A 21,783-nucleotide genomic window follows, 5' to 3' on the forward strand; every position below is an offset into this window, starting at 1 on the left:
GACGGCAACAGATTACACACAAAACCATTAACAAGTTCCAAATCAACAGGGACTTGGTCCCCTGCTCCCACAAAGCACCTCTAATCCTTATTCACTGGTTGATGATTTGTTTTGCTTCGAGGCTTAGGCCAATCTCAACCAATCCCAATCAGCAACACTTTCCTAAACAACCGACCAAACCTACCTATGACGCCACCTCTGTCATCACTACAGACAACTTGCTCTGCTATTTCAACCTTTATTGTTGTGTCGTAAAATCTAATCTGGAAATCTAAAACCCTAGAATAACATCCTGAAATGTCCTTTTCTGTACTTAACTTACTTTGTGTTGGCATCAGTGGTGATATTGTATGAACTGACAATCACTGATATTCATTAGGCAGAGAGAGAAACCACTGTATCCAGATTACATAAACCCAGTCCCATTGTAGACAGATATAGTCTTGTCCGGCTTACTGGGCCAGAAATTATGCAATTTGTATGGAATCATGAGCTGTTAGTGGTACCACCCACTGAGCACATCGGAAAGTAATTAAAAATGTATGGCTGAGGAGCATGGAGGAGAGGAGCATGACGCTGGAGAAATCACCTCTTTTCACTAGCCACTGTAGTTTATTGAAAAACCTGGTATAGCATCCATGTAGTGGCAGTATGTATTGTAAAAGGAAATGTGTCTGGTGGATTTAGTATGTGTCCATACTTTAGAACACAAATTCCGATTGTGTGCTTTATGAATAAACAACATCCACAACCATATCTTATATGTGTTTACAAGAATCTTAAAAAGAGATCTAAGCAATGTTTGCTTAGCGTAAGCTGACATCTAGACGCATCCCTGTGTCTTCTCTTCTCATAGAGAGCTCCTAAGCAGGCTTTGACCCCTGACCTCCAGGTGTGGAGGTGTACCATGTGTTCTCCTGCTCCGGGGGCGTGAACCCGTATCTGTGAGGAGTCCCCCCGCGGAACCATGGGATCATCAACGCTGGGGAAGGCAGCCCCCCTCAACACGCTACTGGATGCCTGCATCCAGGCTTTTGGTGAGTGACCAATCACAGAAGCACAGTGGGGAAGCTATCTTAGTGGTGTGTGATGTGATCCATGGAGATATAGATACTGTAGGTGTTCTAATTGTTCCTCTTCTATGTTGTGATCACTCTCCACAGATGACAATGGTGAGTTGCAGTCCAACCAGCTCCCTCGCACCCTGCTGCTAATGCACCGCTGGTATGTCACGTCCAAAGAGCTGGCTGGGAAGCTGCTCATGATATATCCTTTATGTGGATTCACACCAGAACAACAAAGAACAATGGTCATATGCTATTTTTTGCCTTTCTGGTAGTGTTTAGATATGGCAGAGTATGCAATATGGACGCTATGGAATGCTGTGTTCCCTGACTGTGCCAAATGTATTTTCTGGGTGGTGCGACACTAACTAACCCTGACTGACTTTTCCTGAGGATACAAACGCTTGTTTATTTTAAGGGACAGTATATATATGCATTTGAGAGCAAAATGTTTGAGATAAAGAACCGCTTCAAAGGAAGTGCAACCTGGATCCAATCGATACCTAATAGTGTCCTATTTCTCTGTATGATTTGTATCTAGTGCGTCATGACTGCATTTGAATCTGATTCAGTTAGCAGGGTTCTGGACGGTGTTTTCCTGGAGACTCCATACCACTAAGTGGTTTGTTGTCGCGTGCGTGGTCTTCAGACGACCACTCAACAGGGAACGCCTTATTCTCTGAACTCTTTGCTTCCATCATACATCATGACCCTGAGATATTACTCTGCCTGGCGTCAGGCCTCTCCACTGATGACTGATGAACCCCCCATCTTTTCCCTGCTGTTGGTTGGAGTAATGGCTGTGGTGATTCAGATGGAAGTTGCCCCTAAGCGCAGATCTAGAATCAGATTAGAGATAAGCCTACCTCCAATCTTAATCTTAAAAATATGTGACCCGGGACCAGTTTGTGGCAAATTCTACATTTTCCATGTGGTATGACGAGAGCCAGAGCAGATAGTCTCTTCCATGTGACAGAATACAAAGGCACTATTCTGCCTTTACTCTCACTTTTTGCTTTTGCTTTAACCCAACAAAATGTACAGTACTTATCTTTGTCCTTCAGTACCTAATACACAGAACTTATATTTATATCTCTCATGGATTCACCTCATTGTTTGTGAGTTAGCCCATGAGAGTATTTCTTCGCTCTTCTTGAGAGTAGAAGAGCAACTGATTGTGTGTTTTTCACAGTCATGTATACATCCAATATGCATCCATCGTGACCCTCCATGCTGGGAGAGTTCCAATGTACTACAGAGAAGGCAGGGGTTTGTCTGCTCTGCTGCATATGCTTGTGACTGGATCCTGGGCAGAGAAACAGCTGTGTTCCTTTGAAGGTGATAGCAGACAGGCTACGCAGCATACATGGCTCCCTCTGCCCAAGGCCTCTCCAAAGCTACTTCTAAGATCTCTATTTCAATGGTTCGAGGAGGGAAAACATTGGCCCAGTAACAGTTATTTAGAGAATGCACACATGCAGTGGTGGAGAGGTTCATCACATGGCCTGAACTTCCATTGTTTTTATTTCCAGATACTGGGCATTCCTCTCTGAACACTTTAGTTATTCTTTATGAGTGGAGACCTTTTGTCCAACTAATAAATCTACAGCTGCTTCTCGTGAAAGATGTTTTTTATTGTTGTGTTTTTTGGGAGGGGATGGGGGTTGTTGGAAATGGGGACTGGTGTCCATTTGTAATGGGGCTTTGGGAAATGTCTTCAAAAAGTGTTAAACTGTCCTTGACACAACCCCACATACCGTGACTGCCAGGGAGATGAGTGCCAAAGAACGAGACTGAAGATCTGCTATTTAATGAGGTAAAAAAAACACTACTTCATACCCAGGAGCTTCTGAGCTCTTTATTAGTATTGAAGATGTTTTTTATTGCTAGGCAACCCACCCCCTCGGCTGAAAATGTTGTGCTCCTCTCTCGGGGCTCTGTGACTGACTGGCTGGTGCAATGAGATGATGTCATTGGAAGTGACAGCCAGTGGCTGTCCTCATGTGACGTGGGCCACTGCCAGCCATCTGAAGTGGAGATATTGTTTGGGGCGAAAGCGTTCAATGACTCAGGAGTCTTGTGATCCATTACTTACCCAGAAAAGTCCTCGGGCAATCTTTAACAGAATACTCAAACTCTCATTTCACGGGTAAACCCCTTCACCAATGTCTGCCAATTCATTATATATGTCCCACTATGTTGTGTGCAACCTTGGTTTGAAATTCAAGGACTAAGTAAATCATCTGAATGTAATGTTATCTACTGTAACGATGGCCATCCTAAAGTTCATGTTATTTTGCAGTTCATTTTAATCTGAAGGGGGAATACCACAATGGCCATTCACTTGTTAAAGGAGCATAATGCTATTGGTTCTTTGTATTCATGTATTGTTTCCAGATTAAGAAAACATGATTTGTTGGCTAGAGAAGGATCTAGGCCACATTTATGACTATCTGCTGGACTTGTCCATCTCACTACATCACACTACTACTACTCACTGTGCAAGGAGCCCCCAGCAGTCCTTGTGCAGGGTCAGTCCCCCTCAAGTCGGCCTTTGCCCTCTGAGAGAGACTATAATATCATTGTGAATCCTTCATTTACAACAGGCACTGGTGCTTGTGGCTACACACTATGATGTCCAGCCATAATGTACACATGCAAACAGTCAACATATTGTATATGTTAAATCAGCCAGTCCGCTGTGCTGTGTGTGTGTTCTTAGGTACTGGATTACGGTGTTCCCTGCAGAGTTTAATCTGGACCTGGGCCTTATCCGCCTCACTGAGGAGTTCAGAGACGTGGCGGCTCAGCTGGGCTGTGAGGAACACTTCAAACTCATTGACATCTCCACCATGTGAGGGACTACCCAAGGACGGGCGGACACACACACACACACACACACACACACACACACACACACACACACACACACACACACACACACACACACACACACACACACACACACACACACACACACAGTCACACACAGTCACACACAGTCACAAGTTTCAACAGATTGTGTGTATTCCTTTCTAGTCCATCATATGACTGGATGAGAAAGCTGACCCAGAGGAAGAAGCAGGCCAAGAAGGGCAAAGCCTCACTCCTATTTGACCACCTAGAGCCCATGGAGCTGGCTGAACACCTCACGTTCCTGGAGTACAAGTCCATCAGGAGGATATCAGTGAGTGTCCCCGGTGGAAAAAGACACTTGGCCTGAGAACCCATCCACCTGCTGGGGCCTTTTCTTCTCTATCTACCCCTGTGTGTGACATTCCTCAAGACTCTTTCCCAAGAGTACTTTTTCCACATAACTCTTTTTAGCCCCTCTAGTACTGTTACTAAGTACAAGAACAAAGCTTTGGCTGTCAACTAACCTCGTCCCCAGGCTAATTGCGCACCACCACAGAGTATGTTCTTAGATACGTCTTGCTCTACATTGCAGTTAGTTTTATTTGCTGGGTAGTTCACGTGTGAATTCATCAGTTATGTAGGGCACAGTATATGCCAATGACGTCTGTGTTATCTACTCAGCCGACTGTACATGCCATGGACACTAACTCTCCCTTTCTCCAACCCCCAAACCCAGTTCACAGACTACCAAAGCTATGTGATGCACGGATGTCTGGTGGACAACCCAACGCTGGAGCGCTCCATCGCCCTGTTCAACGGAGTCTCCCAGTGGGTTCAGCTCATGGTGCTCAGTAAGCTGACACCCCAACACCGTGCTGAGGTCATCACCAAATACATCAACGTGGCCCAGGTAGGAAGAGAGCACTTCCTATTTGTAGGTTTGATGGTAACACTTTATATTACAGTGCACTTATTACTGTGTCATTATTTCTGTGTGCCATGTATTGTTACTTACCCCATATTTAGGTTCAGGGCAACGGTTGAATTGGGAATAAGGATGCAGGGAGCATAAAGAGTGTAGATAGAAGACGTGTCCATTATGCTGCATGAATAGATGAGCACAGCATTGTCTTACGTCAGGTGGCATCACTCTTACGAGACACTCGTCCCTCAACTGGGCTCATGCATTTCCCTGTTTAACTGCCCAAGAATCCTGTCATGACACAATGTGACAGCCTCCTCAAAATGAAACGACCAAATAAATGATAAATAAATAAATGTATAATTTAAATGTTTAAAAATAAATGTATCTGTGGAGTCGTATAGGCGGGCCCTAAAAGGTTCAATCTGACTCCTTCATATTACCACAGTGTTTATTAGTGGGTGTTTTTTTTTCTTTTCTTTCTCTTTTTCTATCTCTGTCTCTCTCTGACAGCTGGGGCGTTGCTGGTTCACGCTTCTTCACTCTCCCCACCTCTCCACTTACATCCTATATTCCATAACTCCTCACAATTTAATTTCTCTGATGAGCTAAAACCCGCCCACTCTGACACAAGCAACTGTAAAGGAGGTCGGGGCAATTTCTTGAGGCATAAATTCTCATTAACTGTACAACATTGTAACGCTTGAAATGAATAGGCGGTTTCTTTCGCCTCCATGTTCAGAAAATCTCTCATTATAAGTATGTGAACATCCCGAAGGAGAAGGAACAACAGAGGAAGCTAGAGGGACTCATGGTTCAATATGAAGCATGTACCGTATATTAATCAGACAGTTAGCTGAGCCTGACTTGCATTAAATCGTCTGTATCAATGAAACTGGAACATTGTCAATTAGATCACAAACACCCTCCGCTCATTAAAAGCTACTGCTGCCCACACATGCTTTTCTTTTCTCTTATAGAAAGGCCTCCTCTCTATGCTTTCCTTATGTATCTTCATCAGCTATTTAAGTCTAGTCTCATAGCTTATGGTGAGAAATGGTATTTCTTAATGCTGTTTAACAAGCTGCGTATCATAACATTTCTCAACATTAATCCACAAGAGCTTTCACAAGATTCATTACACAAGTAACCTTACAACTCGAACGCACCCAGTATTTTTGAAAAGTGATGATGATGGCACATTGTAATTGAATAACTTTTGATCCATCCCCTTGCTCTGTGTGAGAAACGAGACGGATCAATGCAGGAGGAATCGTTGCGCTATCTGACGTAAGAACAGGGCTTCCCTCTAGCAATGACACTGTCTCATCTCGATTCATGCGATTCTCCATGTCTAATTGCTGGGGGCCAGGGGGTGACATTAAGCATCATGCATGCTGTTGGGCCTCTTAATCTGATCAGATACCAGGGGCTTCTCCCTCCATTATCATCTACAAGGAATTAGATAAAGGAATTATTCAGAAGACTAATGTCTAGCACTCAAACTCATATCTATTTATGAAGGCAATTTCTCAGTTAATGCAGAAGCGAGTCTGTTCAACTCAAGAGGGCTCTTTGTTTTTAATTTTTTACAGGCAAAGCTTCTGACATTTTTTAAATAAGATGTTACAGCATGTTCCCCTGATGTAAAGAGATATTCATTGATGTTGGTGAATGTTGCTTTAGATACTGTATTGGAATAAAGTTGTTTTATGTATGTTTGTTTTTTAAAATTGTAATTTGTATTTCTCTTCCTCATTTGCTCTCGCTCTATCTATCCCTCTCTCCATCTCACTCTAACTCCTCTCTCTCCCTCTCTTCCACTTTGTTCCATGCCACTCTGTCCTTCAGAAACTCCTCCAACTGCAGAACTTTAATACGCTGATGGCTGTGGTGGGAGGTCTGAGTCACAGCTCCATCTCTCGTCTGAAGGAGACCCACTCGCATCTGGCTCCCGAGGTCACCAAGGTCAGCACGCACGCCTGCCTCTGCTCTGTCACAGCCTCACTAATATCATCTGATGTGATTCTACCTTTTCGTTTACTTTAGATAATGGTCGTATTCATTTAGCGTCTGCTAAGGATACATTTAGACCAATTCATCAACTACCATGTAGTGATGGTTTGAGAAAGGACACCACACAGAATTGATACCGTCCTAATTTCCTGGCATTTGATACCATCTGTATTGTATCGATTGCTGTCATGTCACTCTCTCTGTATCTTTCCGGTGCTGTATCTAATATCAGTAACACTTTACTTGACACACAGCGTCATAACTGTTATATGTCATAACAGCCAACGTAACTTGTCACAGCCTGTTATACTATGGTCATAACACTGTCATGACACATATATTTAAACCTGTTGTGACACATATTGCGTTATTTTATGGCTGGTTATGATACCTACATATAAGTGTCACAACCCACAAAACACAAGGCAAAACTATTCCATTACACCATAGCCTGCGTGTCAACAGTATACTTATGTTATATATGTTTCTTTAATTGACCATATGAAGTTGTCATTGTAATTGTGCATACATTGATGTCAGACATGCACGTACCCCAATGCTCTGTTGCTGATGACTGGGATGAATGCAGGAGCAGATTTCAGGAGCAGGAGAATTCACCCACCTTTTGACTGATGACTGATATAAGGGCATGTACATGACAGGTCTATCTGGCTTATATGATTCTGATGGTCATAATGCTTCTTGACAGTGTCATAAAGTGTATTTTCTTAGTCCAAGTAAAGTGACACAGGATGGTCATGAGGCTCCATGAGTGTCATAAAGTGTGTTTTCTACAAGTTATTTATTAAGATATGAGGGGGGAAAACATGACTCTAAAGAATTCATTACTACAACAACAACAAAAGTTTTAAGAAACAAACTTTCAAAAAACTTTTTGTCAGGGGAAAAAACTAATTTGAATAAATGTGGGGTTTGGCACTCTTATGTAGGTGTCATAACCAGCCTTAAAATAACACAATATATGTCACAACAGGTGTAAATATATGGGTTGTGATAGCAGGGGTAATATATGGGTTGTGATAGTGTTATGACCGGTTATGACACGTTATGTCAGCTGTAATGGTTATTACCCTAATAACTATGCTGTCCTCCACTTCCTGACATCTTACCCCTCTCAACGTCAGATCTGGAATGAGATGACGGAGCTGGTCTCCTCCAATGGGAACTACTGTGCTTACCGCAAGGCGTTCACAGACTCCGAAGGCTTCAAGGTCCCCATCCTGGGAGTCCACCTGAAGGACCTGATCGCCGTGCACGTGGTCTTCTCCGACTGGGTGGACGACGACAAGGTGAACATCGTAAAGATGCACCAGCTCTACCTCACCTTCAACGAGCTGGTGTCCCTGCAGAGTGCCGCAGCCCAGGTGGAGCCCAACATGGACCTCATCTACCTGCTCACTGTGAGTGTCCCGCCCCAAAAGGGTTCCCCGTCAACAGGAAATGGACTTGTTTTATCGTTCTGTCACTCAATTTGTCATTTCAGTGGGTATCAAACAACGTTTTGTGGGATCGTACAAAAGAGTAACATGATCATAAATGTGTTTGTTATTGCAGAAAGGCTGAATCTATTTTCATGTTTAATCATAAACAATTTCCTCCAGCTCTCTCTAGACCTGTACTACACCGAAGATGAAATATATGAGCTATCCTTACTAAGGGAACCACGTAACCCAAAGTCTTTGGTAAGACTTCTTGTTGTGGTTTATAGGCTGCATTGTTGGAGCTGTAGTTATTAGAAAACATGAAAAAAAAGTGTGAAAATAGAAATAATACAGTATACCTGAGAGTTCCTATATTAACTCTCTATCTTTTCAATCTCCACAGCCTACCTCTCCGACAACCCCCAACAAGCCAATGGCCCCTCTGGACTGGGCGTCAGGTGTGACAACCAAACCTGACCCCAATGTGGTGAACAAGCACATCAGGAAGGTGGTGGATGTGAGTTGTTTCCATTACAGTAACTGATCTGTGTCTTCTCTTGAATAAAGTCCAGGAGGACATAGCTTGGCTGTGGTCTGAACGCTTGAAAATGTTACTATCTAGAGGATGGGTAACCCGTCCATAAATATCTCATACATTATTTCAACAATCAGTCAGTGGCTTTTTCTGTCACAATACCAAATATTGAGTAGGTATATAAACCAACAATTACTCAAATATGACTCAAAAAAAGTCTGGTGCTTGTAAATCACTTACAGTATTTTGTTCATGTCTTTTTCTGGGAAGTCTGTATTCAGGAACTACGACCATGACCATGATGGCTACATCTCTCAGGAGGACTTTGAGAGTATTGCTGCCAACTTTCCTTTCTTGGACTCCTTCTGTGTGTTGGACAAGGACCAGTAAGTGACCCTGTCTACCATTTGAAATATGACGGGTTCAGAGGTGTCGCAACTAAGCCACCTCATCCTCCTCTTCGATTTCCCTCTTTCTGTCACCAACAAACACCCTCTCCCTATTTCTCACTCACACATGCGCACGCACATACACACGCACATTCCACACATTTGCCTTTAAAGCAGCTACAAGCATCCAAGATGCAATAAGACTGCAATTTTGGGTATTCTAAACATTTCACAGCGAGATACAGTAACTGGCCATCAACAACCATGTTTCACCACACAAAGCTACAGTGAAAATGAGGTCATTGGTAATATCAAACATCCTCTCGTAAATCTGCAGGAAAACCCTGTGAAGTCACAACAGAGTCATATCTGCTTTTAGCCTTGCCCTGTCTTGACTGGGAGTGGCGCTTTGTCGCCAAGGTTTGAGGAGGGGGGAGGTGAAGGTTATGGCAGCCCGTGAAAGACACACAGTGCCACACACAGTGCTCTGCCCTCGTGTCCTGGGCGGTTCATCTGTTCACTGGAACGCTTCAAATCACATTTCAGCTCGCCTGAGCAGCTCCATGACTCAGAAAATAGGTCTGGGAGGCAGTGCTCCTTAGGAGGGAGACTGGAGATATGCAGGGGCTGGAGTTGTCACAAACCACCTGGGTGTCTAATCTAGAGCACTGTTGTAGATCTCTTCCTGTCTGGATAAAACAGAAAGAAGGGATGGAAGTTACTGTAATGTTTGCATAACAGGAGCTGTCATTCTCTCCATCTGATTATTCTCTTATCTGTATTTTTCTCTCTGTCTGTCTCTCTTTCTCGCTCCTCTTCTACAGGGATGGTCTGATTAGTAAGGATGAGATGATGGCTTACTTCCTGAGGGCCAACCCCTTGCTCCAGTATAAAATGGGCCCTGGCTTTATCCACAACTTTACAGAGATGACGTATCTGAAGCCCACCTTCTGCGAGCACTGTGCTGGATTCGTATGTATACTGTGCACTTTGTAATACACACTAATATAAACTAACTGTTTATGCTCAGAGAGACAGCACACTTTTGGTTGGAAGAAAAGTATAATGCTTTCTGATTGTTTATGTCAGCAATATACTGCCATCAAATTAGTGCAAGAGTCATTCAATGCTGAGAGAAGATAAGTCTATCTTTACTCCTTGACGAAGTTGATTAATGACCTTCTGAGACAGAGAGGATTCACAGTGCATAGAGAGATTAGAAATACAGAGATGATTCACAGTGCATAGAGGGATTAGAAATACAGAGATGATTCACAGTGCATAGAGGGATTAGAAATACAGAGATGATTCACAGTGCATAGAGGGATTATAAATACAGAGATGATTCACAGTGCATAGAGGGATTAGAAATACAGAGATGATTCACTGTGCATAGAGGGATTAGAAATACAGAGATGATTCACAGTGCATAGAGGGATTAGAAATACAGAGATGATTCACAGTGCATAGAGGGATTAGAAATACAGAGATGATTCACAGTGCATAGAGGAATTAGAAATACAGAGATGATTCACAGTGCATAGAGGGATTAGAAATACAGAGATGATTCACAGTGCATAGAGGGATTAGAAATACAGAGATGATTCACAGTGCATAGAGGGATTAGAAATACAGAGATGCAATATGATGACATGACTTCAGGATACATTGGTTTATTAAAGTTGATAAAACGACACTGAATCATGTCGACAGAACAATAATGTGATTTTATGTGGTAATGCCACCACTCACATAGTCAACAATGAAAGGATGCACATCTTACGTGACAGAAAAGTTATTGTTGCGTGTCAAAATATGTACACAAATTATGTTCCCTCTATCTTTCTATTTTGTGTTGTTTTAGGCATCAGTGAAAATAAAGGAGAATTTCTACAGAGAAGTCCTCCTATTCAAAAATGAACACACACACACACACACACACACACACACACACACACACACACACACACACACACACACACACACACACACACACACACACACACACACAGAGTTTACAGGAAGGGTGTTGTGAGAGATTGTATCCTGTTTATTACACAATGGTTTACACTGAATATGCTTCCACCATTACAAATTCTAACATTCCTTTGTCTTTTTCCCACTCCCTCCAATTCCTGCCCCTCTGGACTTGTTGCTCTTAGCTCTGGGGAATAATCAAACAGGGATACAAGTGTAAGGGTAGGTTCTATGGACTGTGTGCATATGTATTGGCCTGTTTTCTATTATTCGGAGAACTGCACATTTAAGACATTTGGGATTTTTCATTATACATGCACTGTGAGGGCCAAGGTCTGATAGCACTGTTATATGTTCTATTTCAGATTGTGGGGTGAACTGCCATAAGCAGTGCAGGGAGCTGTTGGTGCTGGCCTGTAGGAAGCTGCCGCGCTCCACCTCTCTGCGAAGTGTCTCACCTGGGGGCTTGACCCACAGCTCTCTACCCAGCAGCCCCACCATGCCCACCTGCAAAGGTACAGCAACACTTTAGTGATATACTGTAACCAACAGCGTTTCAACTATGATGGTTGGTCAGTGTATTTCATTCATGTCATATTGTCCTCCCTGCAGATGAGGACGAAGTGTTTGAGTTCCCCTCGGTGACACCTGGTGGTTCTGACCTGGAGCATAAGTCAATCACCCTGATGACGGGCTCGGCCCAGCGGATCTCTGTGCGTCTGCAACGGGCCACCACCAGTCAGGCCACACAGACAGAGCCTCTGTGGCCAGAGCACACGTGGGGTGCTGGGGACGGGAGCTCCCACACCTTCCCCAAGATGAGATACCGACCACACAGGAAGGCCTCCAAGAGCAAAGGCTTTGCCCGCTGGGAGAATGAGGCCCAGGGGCAGCCCAGGGGTCGACGGGATTCCCAGGAGCAGACGGACGGACCTGCAGAGGTGGTACAGAACGGGATAACACCACACAGAGAGAAGGTGTGTGTGTGTGTGTGTGTGTGTGTGTGTGTGTGTGTGTGTGTGTGTGTGTGTGTGTGTGTGTGTGTGTGTGTGTGTGTGTGTGTGTGTGTGTGTGTGTGTGTGTGTGTGTGTGTGTGTGTGTGTATGTGTGCGTGTATATGTGTGCGTGTATATGTGTGTGTATGGGTCAGGGGATCTCTGTACATTGAGAATGGTGCTGTATTGCATAGCAGACGTTTTACAGGCTCCTGACCAATTCTGCTATTTTGGGTGTTTTATTTTGAGCTGATCTTAACTGTTTTTGTACATGATGTTTCCGCCATTGTCTCCTATGACCGAAAAGAGCTAATGAGAATCAGAACAGCAATCACTGACCTCGATTTGGATGAATATTTCTACTTCAACGAGTCGGTGGCGCAGGACATACTGTTCACAATGGACCAGGCCCTGGCGAAAATATGTCAGCGAGTACATAAACCTCTTCTACCCTCTGTTATATGTGTGAACATACAATCACAGGAGAACAAACTGGACGAGCTCCGTTCGAGACTATCCTATCAACGGGACCTGAAGAACTGTAATATTGTATGTTTCACAGCGTCTTGAGTGCACATGGACATGGATAATATAGATTTAGTTAGTATCCATCGGCAGGACAGAACAGAAGCGTCGGGAAAGCTCAAGGGAGAAGGTGTGTCTCTTTGTTAACAACAGCTGGTGCGCGATCTCTAACATTAAGAAAGTCTCGAGGTTCTGCTCCCCTGATTTCGAATCTCGTGATAAGCTGTACCCCATACCAAGAGAGTTTCATCTATATTTTTTTTGTAGCTGTCTGTTTACGACCACAAACCGATCCTGACACTAAGATGGCACTCAACGAGCTGTGTAGGGCCATAAGCAAATAAAAAATGCTCATCCAGAAGTGGCGAGCTTTGTGGCTGTTGATTTTATTGCAGAAAAACTGAAATCTGTCTTACCTAGTTTCTTCCAGCCTGTCACGTGCAATTAGAGGCAAAAAAACTTCACCTTCACTCCACACACAGAAATGCATACAAAGCTCTCCCTCGCCCTCTATTTGGCAAATCTGACCATAACTCTATCCTCCGGATTCCAGGTTACAAGCAAAAATTCACAGGAAGTACCAGTGATGCACTCAATATACAAGTGGTCCGATGAAGCGGAAGCTAAGCTACAGGACTGTTTCGCTAGTGCAGACTGGAATATGTTCCGGGATTCATTTGATGGCTTTAAGGTGTTTACCACATCAGTCACCAGCTTCATTAATAGGTGTGACAAAGTTGTCCCCATAGTGACCGTGCATACATATCCCATTCAGAAGCCATGGATTACAGGCAACATCCGCACTCAGCTAAAGGCTAGAGCTGCCACTTTCAAGGAGCGGCACACTAATCTGGATCCCACTATGCCCTCCAATGAACCATCAAACAGGCAAAGTATCAATACAGGATGCTACTATACTGGATCTGATGCTCGTTGGATGTGGCAGGGCTTGCAAACTGTCATGAACTACAAACTGAAACCCAGCCGTGAGCTGCCCAGTGACGCGAGCCTACCAGAGGAGCTCAATACCTTCTATGCTCGCTTCAAGGCAAGTAATACTGAACCATGCATGAGAGCACCAGTTGTTTCGGACGACTGTATGATCACGCTCTCTGTAGCCGATGTGAGTAAGACCTTTTAACAAGTTAACATTCGGATTACTAGGACTCATACTCAGAGAATGCGCTGACCAGCTGGCAAGAGTCTTCACTGAACTTTTATACCTCTCCCTGATCCAGTCTGTAATACCTACATGTAATACCTACAGACCACCATAGTCCCTGTACCCAAGAACGCCAAGGTAACCTGTCTAAATGACTATCACCCCGTAGCACTCACATCTGTGGCCATGAAATGGTTTGAAAGGCTGGTCATGGCTCACATCAACACCATCATTTCAGACACCCTGGACCCGCTCCAATTCGCATATTGCCTCAACAGATCCACAGATGACGCAATCTCTTTTGCACTCCAACCTGCCCTTTCCCACCTGGACAAAAGGAACACCTTTGTCAGAATGCTGTTCATTGACTACAGATCAGCGTTCAACACCATAGTGCCCTCCAAGCTCATCACTAAGTTAAGGACACTGGGACTAAACACCTTCTAAACACCACAGGGGCCCCTCAAGGGTACTTGCTTAGTCCCCTCCTGTACTCCAGGTTCATCTATGACTCCAACACTTTCATTAAGTTTACTGACAATGCTGGTAGGCCTGATCACCATCGACAATGAGCCTATCGGGAGGTCAGAGACCTGGCAGTGTGTTGCTAGAACAGAATTCCTCCCTCAGCATCAGCAAGACAAGGAAGCTGATCGTGAACTACAGGAAACAGAGGGCCGAGCACGCTCTCATTCACATTGACGGGGCTCGTACCCCTGCACATGACTCAGTACTGGTACTTCGTGTGTGTATATAGCCAAGTTATCATTACTTATTGTGTATTTATTATTACTTTTATTATTACGTGTTTTACTTTTGTCTATTTTCTTTCTCTCTGCGTTGTTGGGAACGGCCTGAAATGTGTGTATTGTTGTGTCTTTAGGAGATGGTTATGCTTTAATGCTCTGTGACACAACATACAGATAACTGCCCAAATAAATAATTTTGGCACTTACCTGTGTCACATTGAGACTCCCATTATCACTCCTTTTTCCCTCAAGTGGTTGTTATCCACCTTCTGTTTGTTAATGGTGATCCTCTCTCATGCATGATTGAACACTTTGTCTTTTCTTACTTCTAACAATAGCCCAATAACAGCATTACAGTTATCATTGTGTTATGTGTTTTCTTATCAAGCCCAAAATGGATGACCTGGCAAGGTCAGATTCAGGGACGCAGGACAATACAGTGAAAGGTCTTTTCTTTGTCTTTGTTGTCAGAGTCTGTGTCCTTCACCTTTTACCTACGGCCTCACCACCGCAGAACGTTTTGTTATTAAAGCCTCAATTCTTTTCATACCCATGGAAACAAGGGATTCAGTAACATGGGAAAGAGGGACTTTTTCTCTTCCATTCACTGGGAGATTATCTAGATCAAGGGAGCACAGAGGCCACAGAGGCATTCAGATTGATGGTGGTTTGTGTCAAGAAGTTGATTTTCATCAGCCTAAGAAGGCTAAATAAAGACCATATAGTTTGGCTCAAATGCAGAGCATTGACGATTTTATCGAGACAAATCTTGCTTTTACAACCTGAGGCACTAATGGTATTATTGGGTCATCTACCTTGGGAACATTTGGATCAAAATTCAATCTAATGTATTTGCAAGTGGTTTCCATCCTCAGAGCCTCAACGAAACTCACAAATATTGCTTGATCCCATTATGAGATGAACGTAATCCATACCATTAGCCAATTTGTTGCCACTGTAGGCAATCTACAAACACTAAACATCTCTTTACAGTTGTGACTTCTTCTGAATGACTGGCAAGGGTGTTCCTGTCTTCTCTCCTCTGTCGTCATCTCTAAAAATGTGATGACGGTATGTCTCTCTCCTCTTGCCCTCAGAACAGCTGACATGGCGACACCGAGGGCCGGACCCAGGGCCCCAGGAGGTCCTCGGCAGCCCGCATCATGAAGCTGTCCTTACTGGGGGAAGTACTTGGCTGCTTGAGGCCCCCATTTGGTGACCTGGAGTAGGACGGACCTCCTCTGACCTAGACGGACATGTCTTCAGTGAACCACATGTGAATAGTGATGCTGAATCCCAAACCAGTCTCTTCCCAGGTCCTTTCACCTTCCCTCACGCCAAGCAGGTTGGTTCGGGTAAAGGGCTGGTTTGGGATTCACCATGAGAGTTCACATGCCATAAGAGCGTGAAGGGGAGTGAGAGGATGTGGGTGGTGGACCTGAAAAAGCCCTTGTTTGGTAGGGTACAGACACTCCTGAATGCTCCCTTGCTCTACACACCTGCCTTTCCACCCCATCAGTGTCATGGGGAAAGGATCCTGGACTACCTATAAGTGATTTAGGTTTGTTGGGGCTCAAACGGGGCTCACCAGTGTTTGACAGACTGATTGGGTGTCCACCTGTGCCTGTATGAATGTCGGAGCATGTACATGCTTACTATTTACAGTGTGTGTGGTCTGTGGTGCACATACACTATATGTGATATCTACTGTTGATTCGCTGAAGAAATCATTAAGGGCATGTATAATACCATGAAATGAAGTTATTTGGGTCACGTGACTAAGTTGCAATAACGTTTTGAGAACATAGTGAACGTTTTATAATGGACTCGGAGAGGGATGCAAAGTGAGAATGCAATTGGAGATGGGAGAATGCATACATGGATCGAGATGTGAAGCAATAGAAAGTTAAAGATGAAGTGAGTGATGAGGGAAACAGAGGCAGGTACATTGTTTCTAAAGGTAAGTTTATTGTAACATGACTACTGATGATCATTTATGTGCCAGTTCTGTATCTTACTCTGGAATCCAAGAAATGGTACTTGCTGTGTGAGCATGAGATAAAGAACAATATAACCACTGAGACTTGTTTTATAAATCAAGGAATAGTTGTGTCTTTTGGTTAGTCAAGAAAGCTTTATTGTTTTCCACCATATTATTTTAAAGGGATTTGAACTCAAAAGATGAAATCTAGTCTTTGTAATATGTGCCCACTCAGGACAATAAGGTGAACTATGTATACTGTACACATATTTATGGGTTTAGGCATGTGATTTTTCATACAGTCATGCGATACTAGTGAAGCTGGTCAGTGGTCAATCTATTCTGGATTTTTCAAAGCAATGCAGGTTAAATATGTGAATATGGGTCAACGTTGTTGTCTCACTGTCCACACAAGCCATTGAGTGACCTTTGACCTTTTTTAATCAGCTGAAGGATCAAGCCTGTTGCCTTCAGGCAGAGGTAATGGAATCTCCACTAAGCCCTCAGTCAGTGGAGCACTGATTACTAACTTGCTTACAGTGGCACCAGATGTGAGCCCAGGTGCTCATTGTGTTGTGGTTGCCAGGCATCAGTTGAGTGAGCAGGTCAGTTCCTCCATCACCAAGGATACAGCAGGTTACGTAAGAGGAGATAGTTTATTTTCATCTGTAGAGAGACTGCTTGCAGGGACTCCACCCCCTTCAGGGTAGGGAGAACTAGGTATGGGCAGGTGAGTTGGACATGGATCTCTGTAGAGACAATAGGGTCTGACCTTTTGTTCGACACAGTAGGACAGAGACAAGAACAGGGCCTCAGGGTCAGAGCACTCCGTGTTGGAGGAGGGGCATGGGGAAAAGATAGTGTATATTAGCAAGAGATATCCAAAGCCACATATACAAGAGTTAAGGGATGGAAATTATTCAGTGCTTAGTGAGTCAGAGCAATATCACTCTCTTTGCTACTGGACCACTCATGGATAATGTAGTGTTCCTGCAAGGTCTTAAACCCACAATATCCTCATACCTGGCTGAAATCAAAGACAGAAAAGTGTTGTGATGCCACAGAGGTTATTCTCTAAATGGCTGAGCTGCTTTTAGAGTACATTGGTCTGCTTGAGTTCTCATTGATCTTGGTGCCAGATCCTACAAACAGTAGCTCTATTGGAGCTGTTGGGTATTGAGAACATACAGTATAAGTGCATGTATAATATTACACTAATGAAGACCAATAATCTGATCTTTGAAGGTTCTGAAGTCCCTGCTTGTCTCACACTCACATACAGGTGTTACCACACTTGACATCAAATGGCTTTATTGTTTGTTTTGAAAACGGTTTAGTTATCATGTTGATAAGGGATATTAAGGCAGTGGCAACTTCACTTCTGCCACGACATACTTTTTGTTGTTGTAAATGGGACACATTCCAACAAGACTTTATATTTTTTCAGTCAGATTATTGTCAACAATATTGATGACACTATTATCAACATTATTATCATGAACTGGTCTACTTGAGAAAAGTGTGTTATCTCACTTGATTGTGTTTCATCTATTTTATTTTCATTCTATCTATTTGTATTGTTTATGGAGAGAATTATGTAGCATTGTTTATTTTGTCATTGTGTGCCAATGTTATTTTATTTGTTGATGAGTGGCAAATTGATACACATTTTGATAATGTACAGTATTAAACAGATTTTTCAGCACCTAGTTTAATCAGTTCAGATTTGTCAAATTGTTATTGATGGCTACCACAGTAAACTACTATCTCGGTCAAATCTTTATAAGTGCATCCTGTAACCAATCATATGGCAATGTTTTTTACTCCTTGTGTATTTGTGAAACAGTGAAATGTACCATCTCTAGCCTGTTACCTGCTGACCCAGTAGACATATAGTCTATGTTTATAAGGGAAAAGTTAAGCCAATACATATTCTGAGGCCAGAAAACTCCCTCCGGCCCAATATCTGATGAATTATTAGTGGGGGAAAATGCACCAACTAATCAACCTGAATTCTGGATTTATGTATGTAATATGAATGTATATTTACCCATAGAATCACAATTATTTTATGAAGGGACATATCTCTCAGTAACGTGATAGGCTACATCCCAAAATAAATACTGAACAAAAATATAAACGCAACATGTAAAGTGTTGGTCCCATATTTCATGAGCTGAAATAGAAGATCCCAGATATTCTCCATATGCACAAAAAGCTTTTCTCTCAAATGTTGTGCACAAATTTGTTTATATGTTGTTAGTGAGCATTTCTCCTTTGCCAAGATAATACATCCACCTGACAGGTGTGGCATGGAGAAGCTGATTAAACAGCATGGTTATTACACAGGTGCACCTTGTGCTGGGGGCAATAAAAGGCCCCTGTAAAATGTGCAGTTTTGTCACACAAAACAATGCCACAGATATCTCAAGTTTTGAGGGAGTGTGGAATGGGCATGCTGAATGCAATAATTAATTTCTCTACCATAAGCCACTTCCAACATCGTTTTAGAGAATTTGCGTGTACGTCCAACTGGCCTCACAATTGCAGACCACGTGTAACCATGCCAGCCCAGGACCTCCACATCCGTTTTCTTCACCTGCAGGATCAACTGAGACCAGCCACCCGGACAGCTGATGAAACCGTGGGTTTGCACAACCAAAGAATTGCTGCACAAACTGCCATAAACCGCCTCAGGAAAGCTCCTCTGCATGCTCTTTGTCCTCACCAGGGTCTTGACCTGACTGCAGTACAGCGTCGCAAATGCTCACCTTTGATGGCCACTGGCACGCTGGAGAAGTGTGCTCTTCATGGCTAAATCCCAGATTCAACTGTACCGGGCAGATGGCAGACAGCGTGGATGAGCGGTTTGATGATGTCAACGCCCCATGTAGGCGGTGGGGTTATGGTATCGGCAGGCATAAGCTATGGACAACGAACACAATTGCATTTTCTCGATAGCAATTTGAATGCACAGACATACCGTGATGTGATCCTGAGGCCCATTGACGTGCCATCACCTCATGTTTCAGCATGATAATACATGGTCCCATGTTGCAAGGATCTGTACACAATTCCTGGAAGCTAAGGTATTTGTGACCAACAGATGCATATCTGTATTCCCAGTCATGTGAAATCCATAGATTAGGGCCCAATGAATTTATTTCAATTGACTGATTTCCTTATTTGAATTGTAACGCAGTAAAATCTTTGAAATTGTTGCATGTTGGGTTTATATTTTTGTTCAGTGTACTTATTACCTTGATCAAAATGCCTATCTTTGTGTTCCAAAAATGTACTACCTTGATGGATTATTTTGGGGTTATGATATTTAAAATATAAGCGAATACACATTTAAATAAGTTTTACAGGAATCTTGTGAACCGTACGCTGTTCGTACCCATTTCCTATATCTTTCATATTTCACTATTATTTGTAAATCTGCTCGATACTGTGTTTCAATACTGTTGTCCTGCTCCATCTTGTCGACCATGTGCTATGGGTTGATTTGCCAATTCTGTCTTCGCTAGGCATATATTTGTTGTATCTTCACTGGGGAGCACCATGCCATAAAGATAAACAGCTGTAAACTGTTTACACTTTAAACCGCCAAATAAAAAAGAGAATCCTGTTTATCAGACTCTTTATACACAAGGCCATTGGGGCATTGCCGACATTTCTATTTCATAGAAACAAAGATATTTTATCTTTTTAAGGAGAATGGAGTATCAGTATTTATTTATGACTTATTGATCCAGTGGGAAGTAGAGAAGGAAGATGGAGTGACATGTCCACAACAGGATGTCTCCCACAGAGAGCAGGTACAGGTGCATTTATATCTAATTTATCTTGAAGATATGTATCTTTAGTCTTCAAAGAATAAAGGGTAGACAACATCTGGAAAAATGCCTTTCATGTTCTATTTAGATATCTGAAACCACTGACATCTGAAGTGAAAGATGAAACCTTTCTCTAAACATGGAAATATGTTGTCAAACACCACCCCCTAGTGGCGATCAAATGGCACAGACCAACTACAGTTTACCATTGCCTGGTGAGGATAGGTTGGATAGCTGACCATAAGTACTTCAGGGACTTCACAAAGACTGAACATAAATATTTATCAAATTTAAATAGACCCCATTGATAGCTAGATTTATATCACATATTGCAGACGAAAGCTATCTCTGTATGCCTGTAAATTAATTTTATTTTTTCTCCAGTGCATGTCAAATGATTCGATTTGTACGGAAGAGTTTTAGGGCCAAGTGAAGAGAAGAAAAAAAATGGCAAAGGATGGTGGAACTTGGATTAAAAGTGGCAATATTTCGAGAATAAAGTCAAAATGTTGAGAATAATGTCGCAGTTATATTTCAAGATTAAAGTATGGGATTTGGTTAACAGCATGTCTCCCTGGCTTCTTGGTGCTTTGCGCGCCACCATTGAAATTGCCTGCAGTTATACGACCTGGTGAAACTATACTTAGGAAATCCTTTCTCTTTTAACACATAATAACCATATTTTTATAAAATAGGCCTATTAGGACCTGGAAGAGGTTGTGCCACATATTATTTTCAGAAGGAGAAACCACACGGATTTGGATGAGGTATGCTGGTTCGCGCATGCAGGAGTGGAGAGTTGGTCCTTTAATTTCCTCTCCTCCCACAGACACTTGATTGAAATCCTTGCTGCTTCATTGTTCATTCCTCCCTCAAGCGTTGGATAAACCTATAATTTACTTTCACTTGCCCACTGTAATGTACGATTTGCCTACAGGTTAGGGTACTCAATCTAGTGGGCAGCTATAGCTTTATAATTGGCTGCAAAATAGAGGTGTAGTAGCGAATTTGGAGAGCAGCTTGACATGGGACATACACACGCATAACCCCCGGTCTTCAGCATCCTAAAATAAATCGTTTTATTGGGTGTGCTCACGTAGCCTACTAGCCGTTAAAAGCATAGTTGTGATAAGAGGGAAAACCTCTTGTTAGTAAAGCACCATGGATAAAGTTGTTACGAGTGCCCATTATACATAGATTTTTTTGCAAGGTGTTCTGCTACGCAGCAGAACGTTGTTGCGAATTCGGAGGGCAGGCTGACAGGGACTCAACTTCAGTTCTCTTCGCATTCAATGACAGCGCCAAGAACATGTTTCGTTTGTGCTCATAAC

At 42.9% G+C, this 21,783-nt stretch overlaps 1 protein-coding gene across 6 annotated transcripts in view; it reads left to right on the top strand.

Annotated features, from left to right (window-relative positions):
- Nucleotides 1-18,322, top strand: part of rasgrp3 (RAS guanyl releasing protein 3 (calcium and DAG-regulated)) — a 56,651-nt gene extending 38,329 nt beyond the window's left edge. For 4 of the 6 annotated variants that reach the window (XM_052498511.1, XM_052498510.1, XM_035754253.2 and 1 more), the window contains 16 exons: nucleotides 857-1,037; nucleotides 1,164-1,266; nucleotides 2,818-2,880; nucleotides 3,787-3,918; nucleotides 4,104-4,251; nucleotides 4,657-4,830; nucleotides 6,694-6,810; nucleotides 8,004-8,279; nucleotides 8,481-8,561; nucleotides 8,704-8,817; nucleotides 9,106-9,221; nucleotides 10,049-10,196; nucleotides 11,387-11,423; nucleotides 11,567-11,716; nucleotides 11,814-12,178; nucleotides 15,730-18,322. In XM_052498511.1, the coding sequence (XP_052354471.1) occupies nucleotides 968-1,037; nucleotides 1,164-1,266; nucleotides 2,818-2,880; nucleotides 3,787-3,918; nucleotides 4,104-4,251; nucleotides 4,657-4,830; nucleotides 6,694-6,810; nucleotides 8,004-8,279; nucleotides 8,481-8,561; nucleotides 8,704-8,817; nucleotides 9,106-9,221; nucleotides 10,049-10,196; nucleotides 11,387-11,423; nucleotides 11,567-11,716; nucleotides 11,814-12,178; nucleotides 15,730-15,738 (2,103 nt within the window). In that variant the 5' untranslated portion in view covers nucleotides 857-967 and the 3' untranslated portion in view covers nucleotides 15,739-18,322. The remainder of the gene's footprint in view (nucleotides 1-856; nucleotides 1,038-1,163; nucleotides 1,267-2,817; nucleotides 2,881-3,786; nucleotides 3,919-4,103; nucleotides 4,252-4,656; nucleotides 4,831-6,693; nucleotides 6,811-8,003; nucleotides 8,280-8,480; nucleotides 8,562-8,703; nucleotides 8,818-9,105; nucleotides 9,222-10,048; nucleotides 10,197-11,386; nucleotides 11,424-11,566; nucleotides 11,717-11,813; nucleotides 12,179-15,729) is intronic. The other 2 variants (XM_052498512.1, XM_035754255.2) reach the window with 1 other exon arrangement.
- The last annotated feature ends 3,461 nt before the right edge of the window (nucleotides 18,323-21,783 follow it).

The sequence above is a fragment of the Oncorhynchus keta genome, chromosome 36 (assembly GCF_023373465.1).
Source record: "Oncorhynchus keta strain PuntledgeMale-10-30-2019 chromosome 36, Oket_V2, whole genome shotgun sequence".
Lineage (NCBI taxonomy): Eukaryota > Metazoa > Chordata > Actinopteri > Salmoniformes > Salmonidae > Oncorhynchus > Oncorhynchus keta.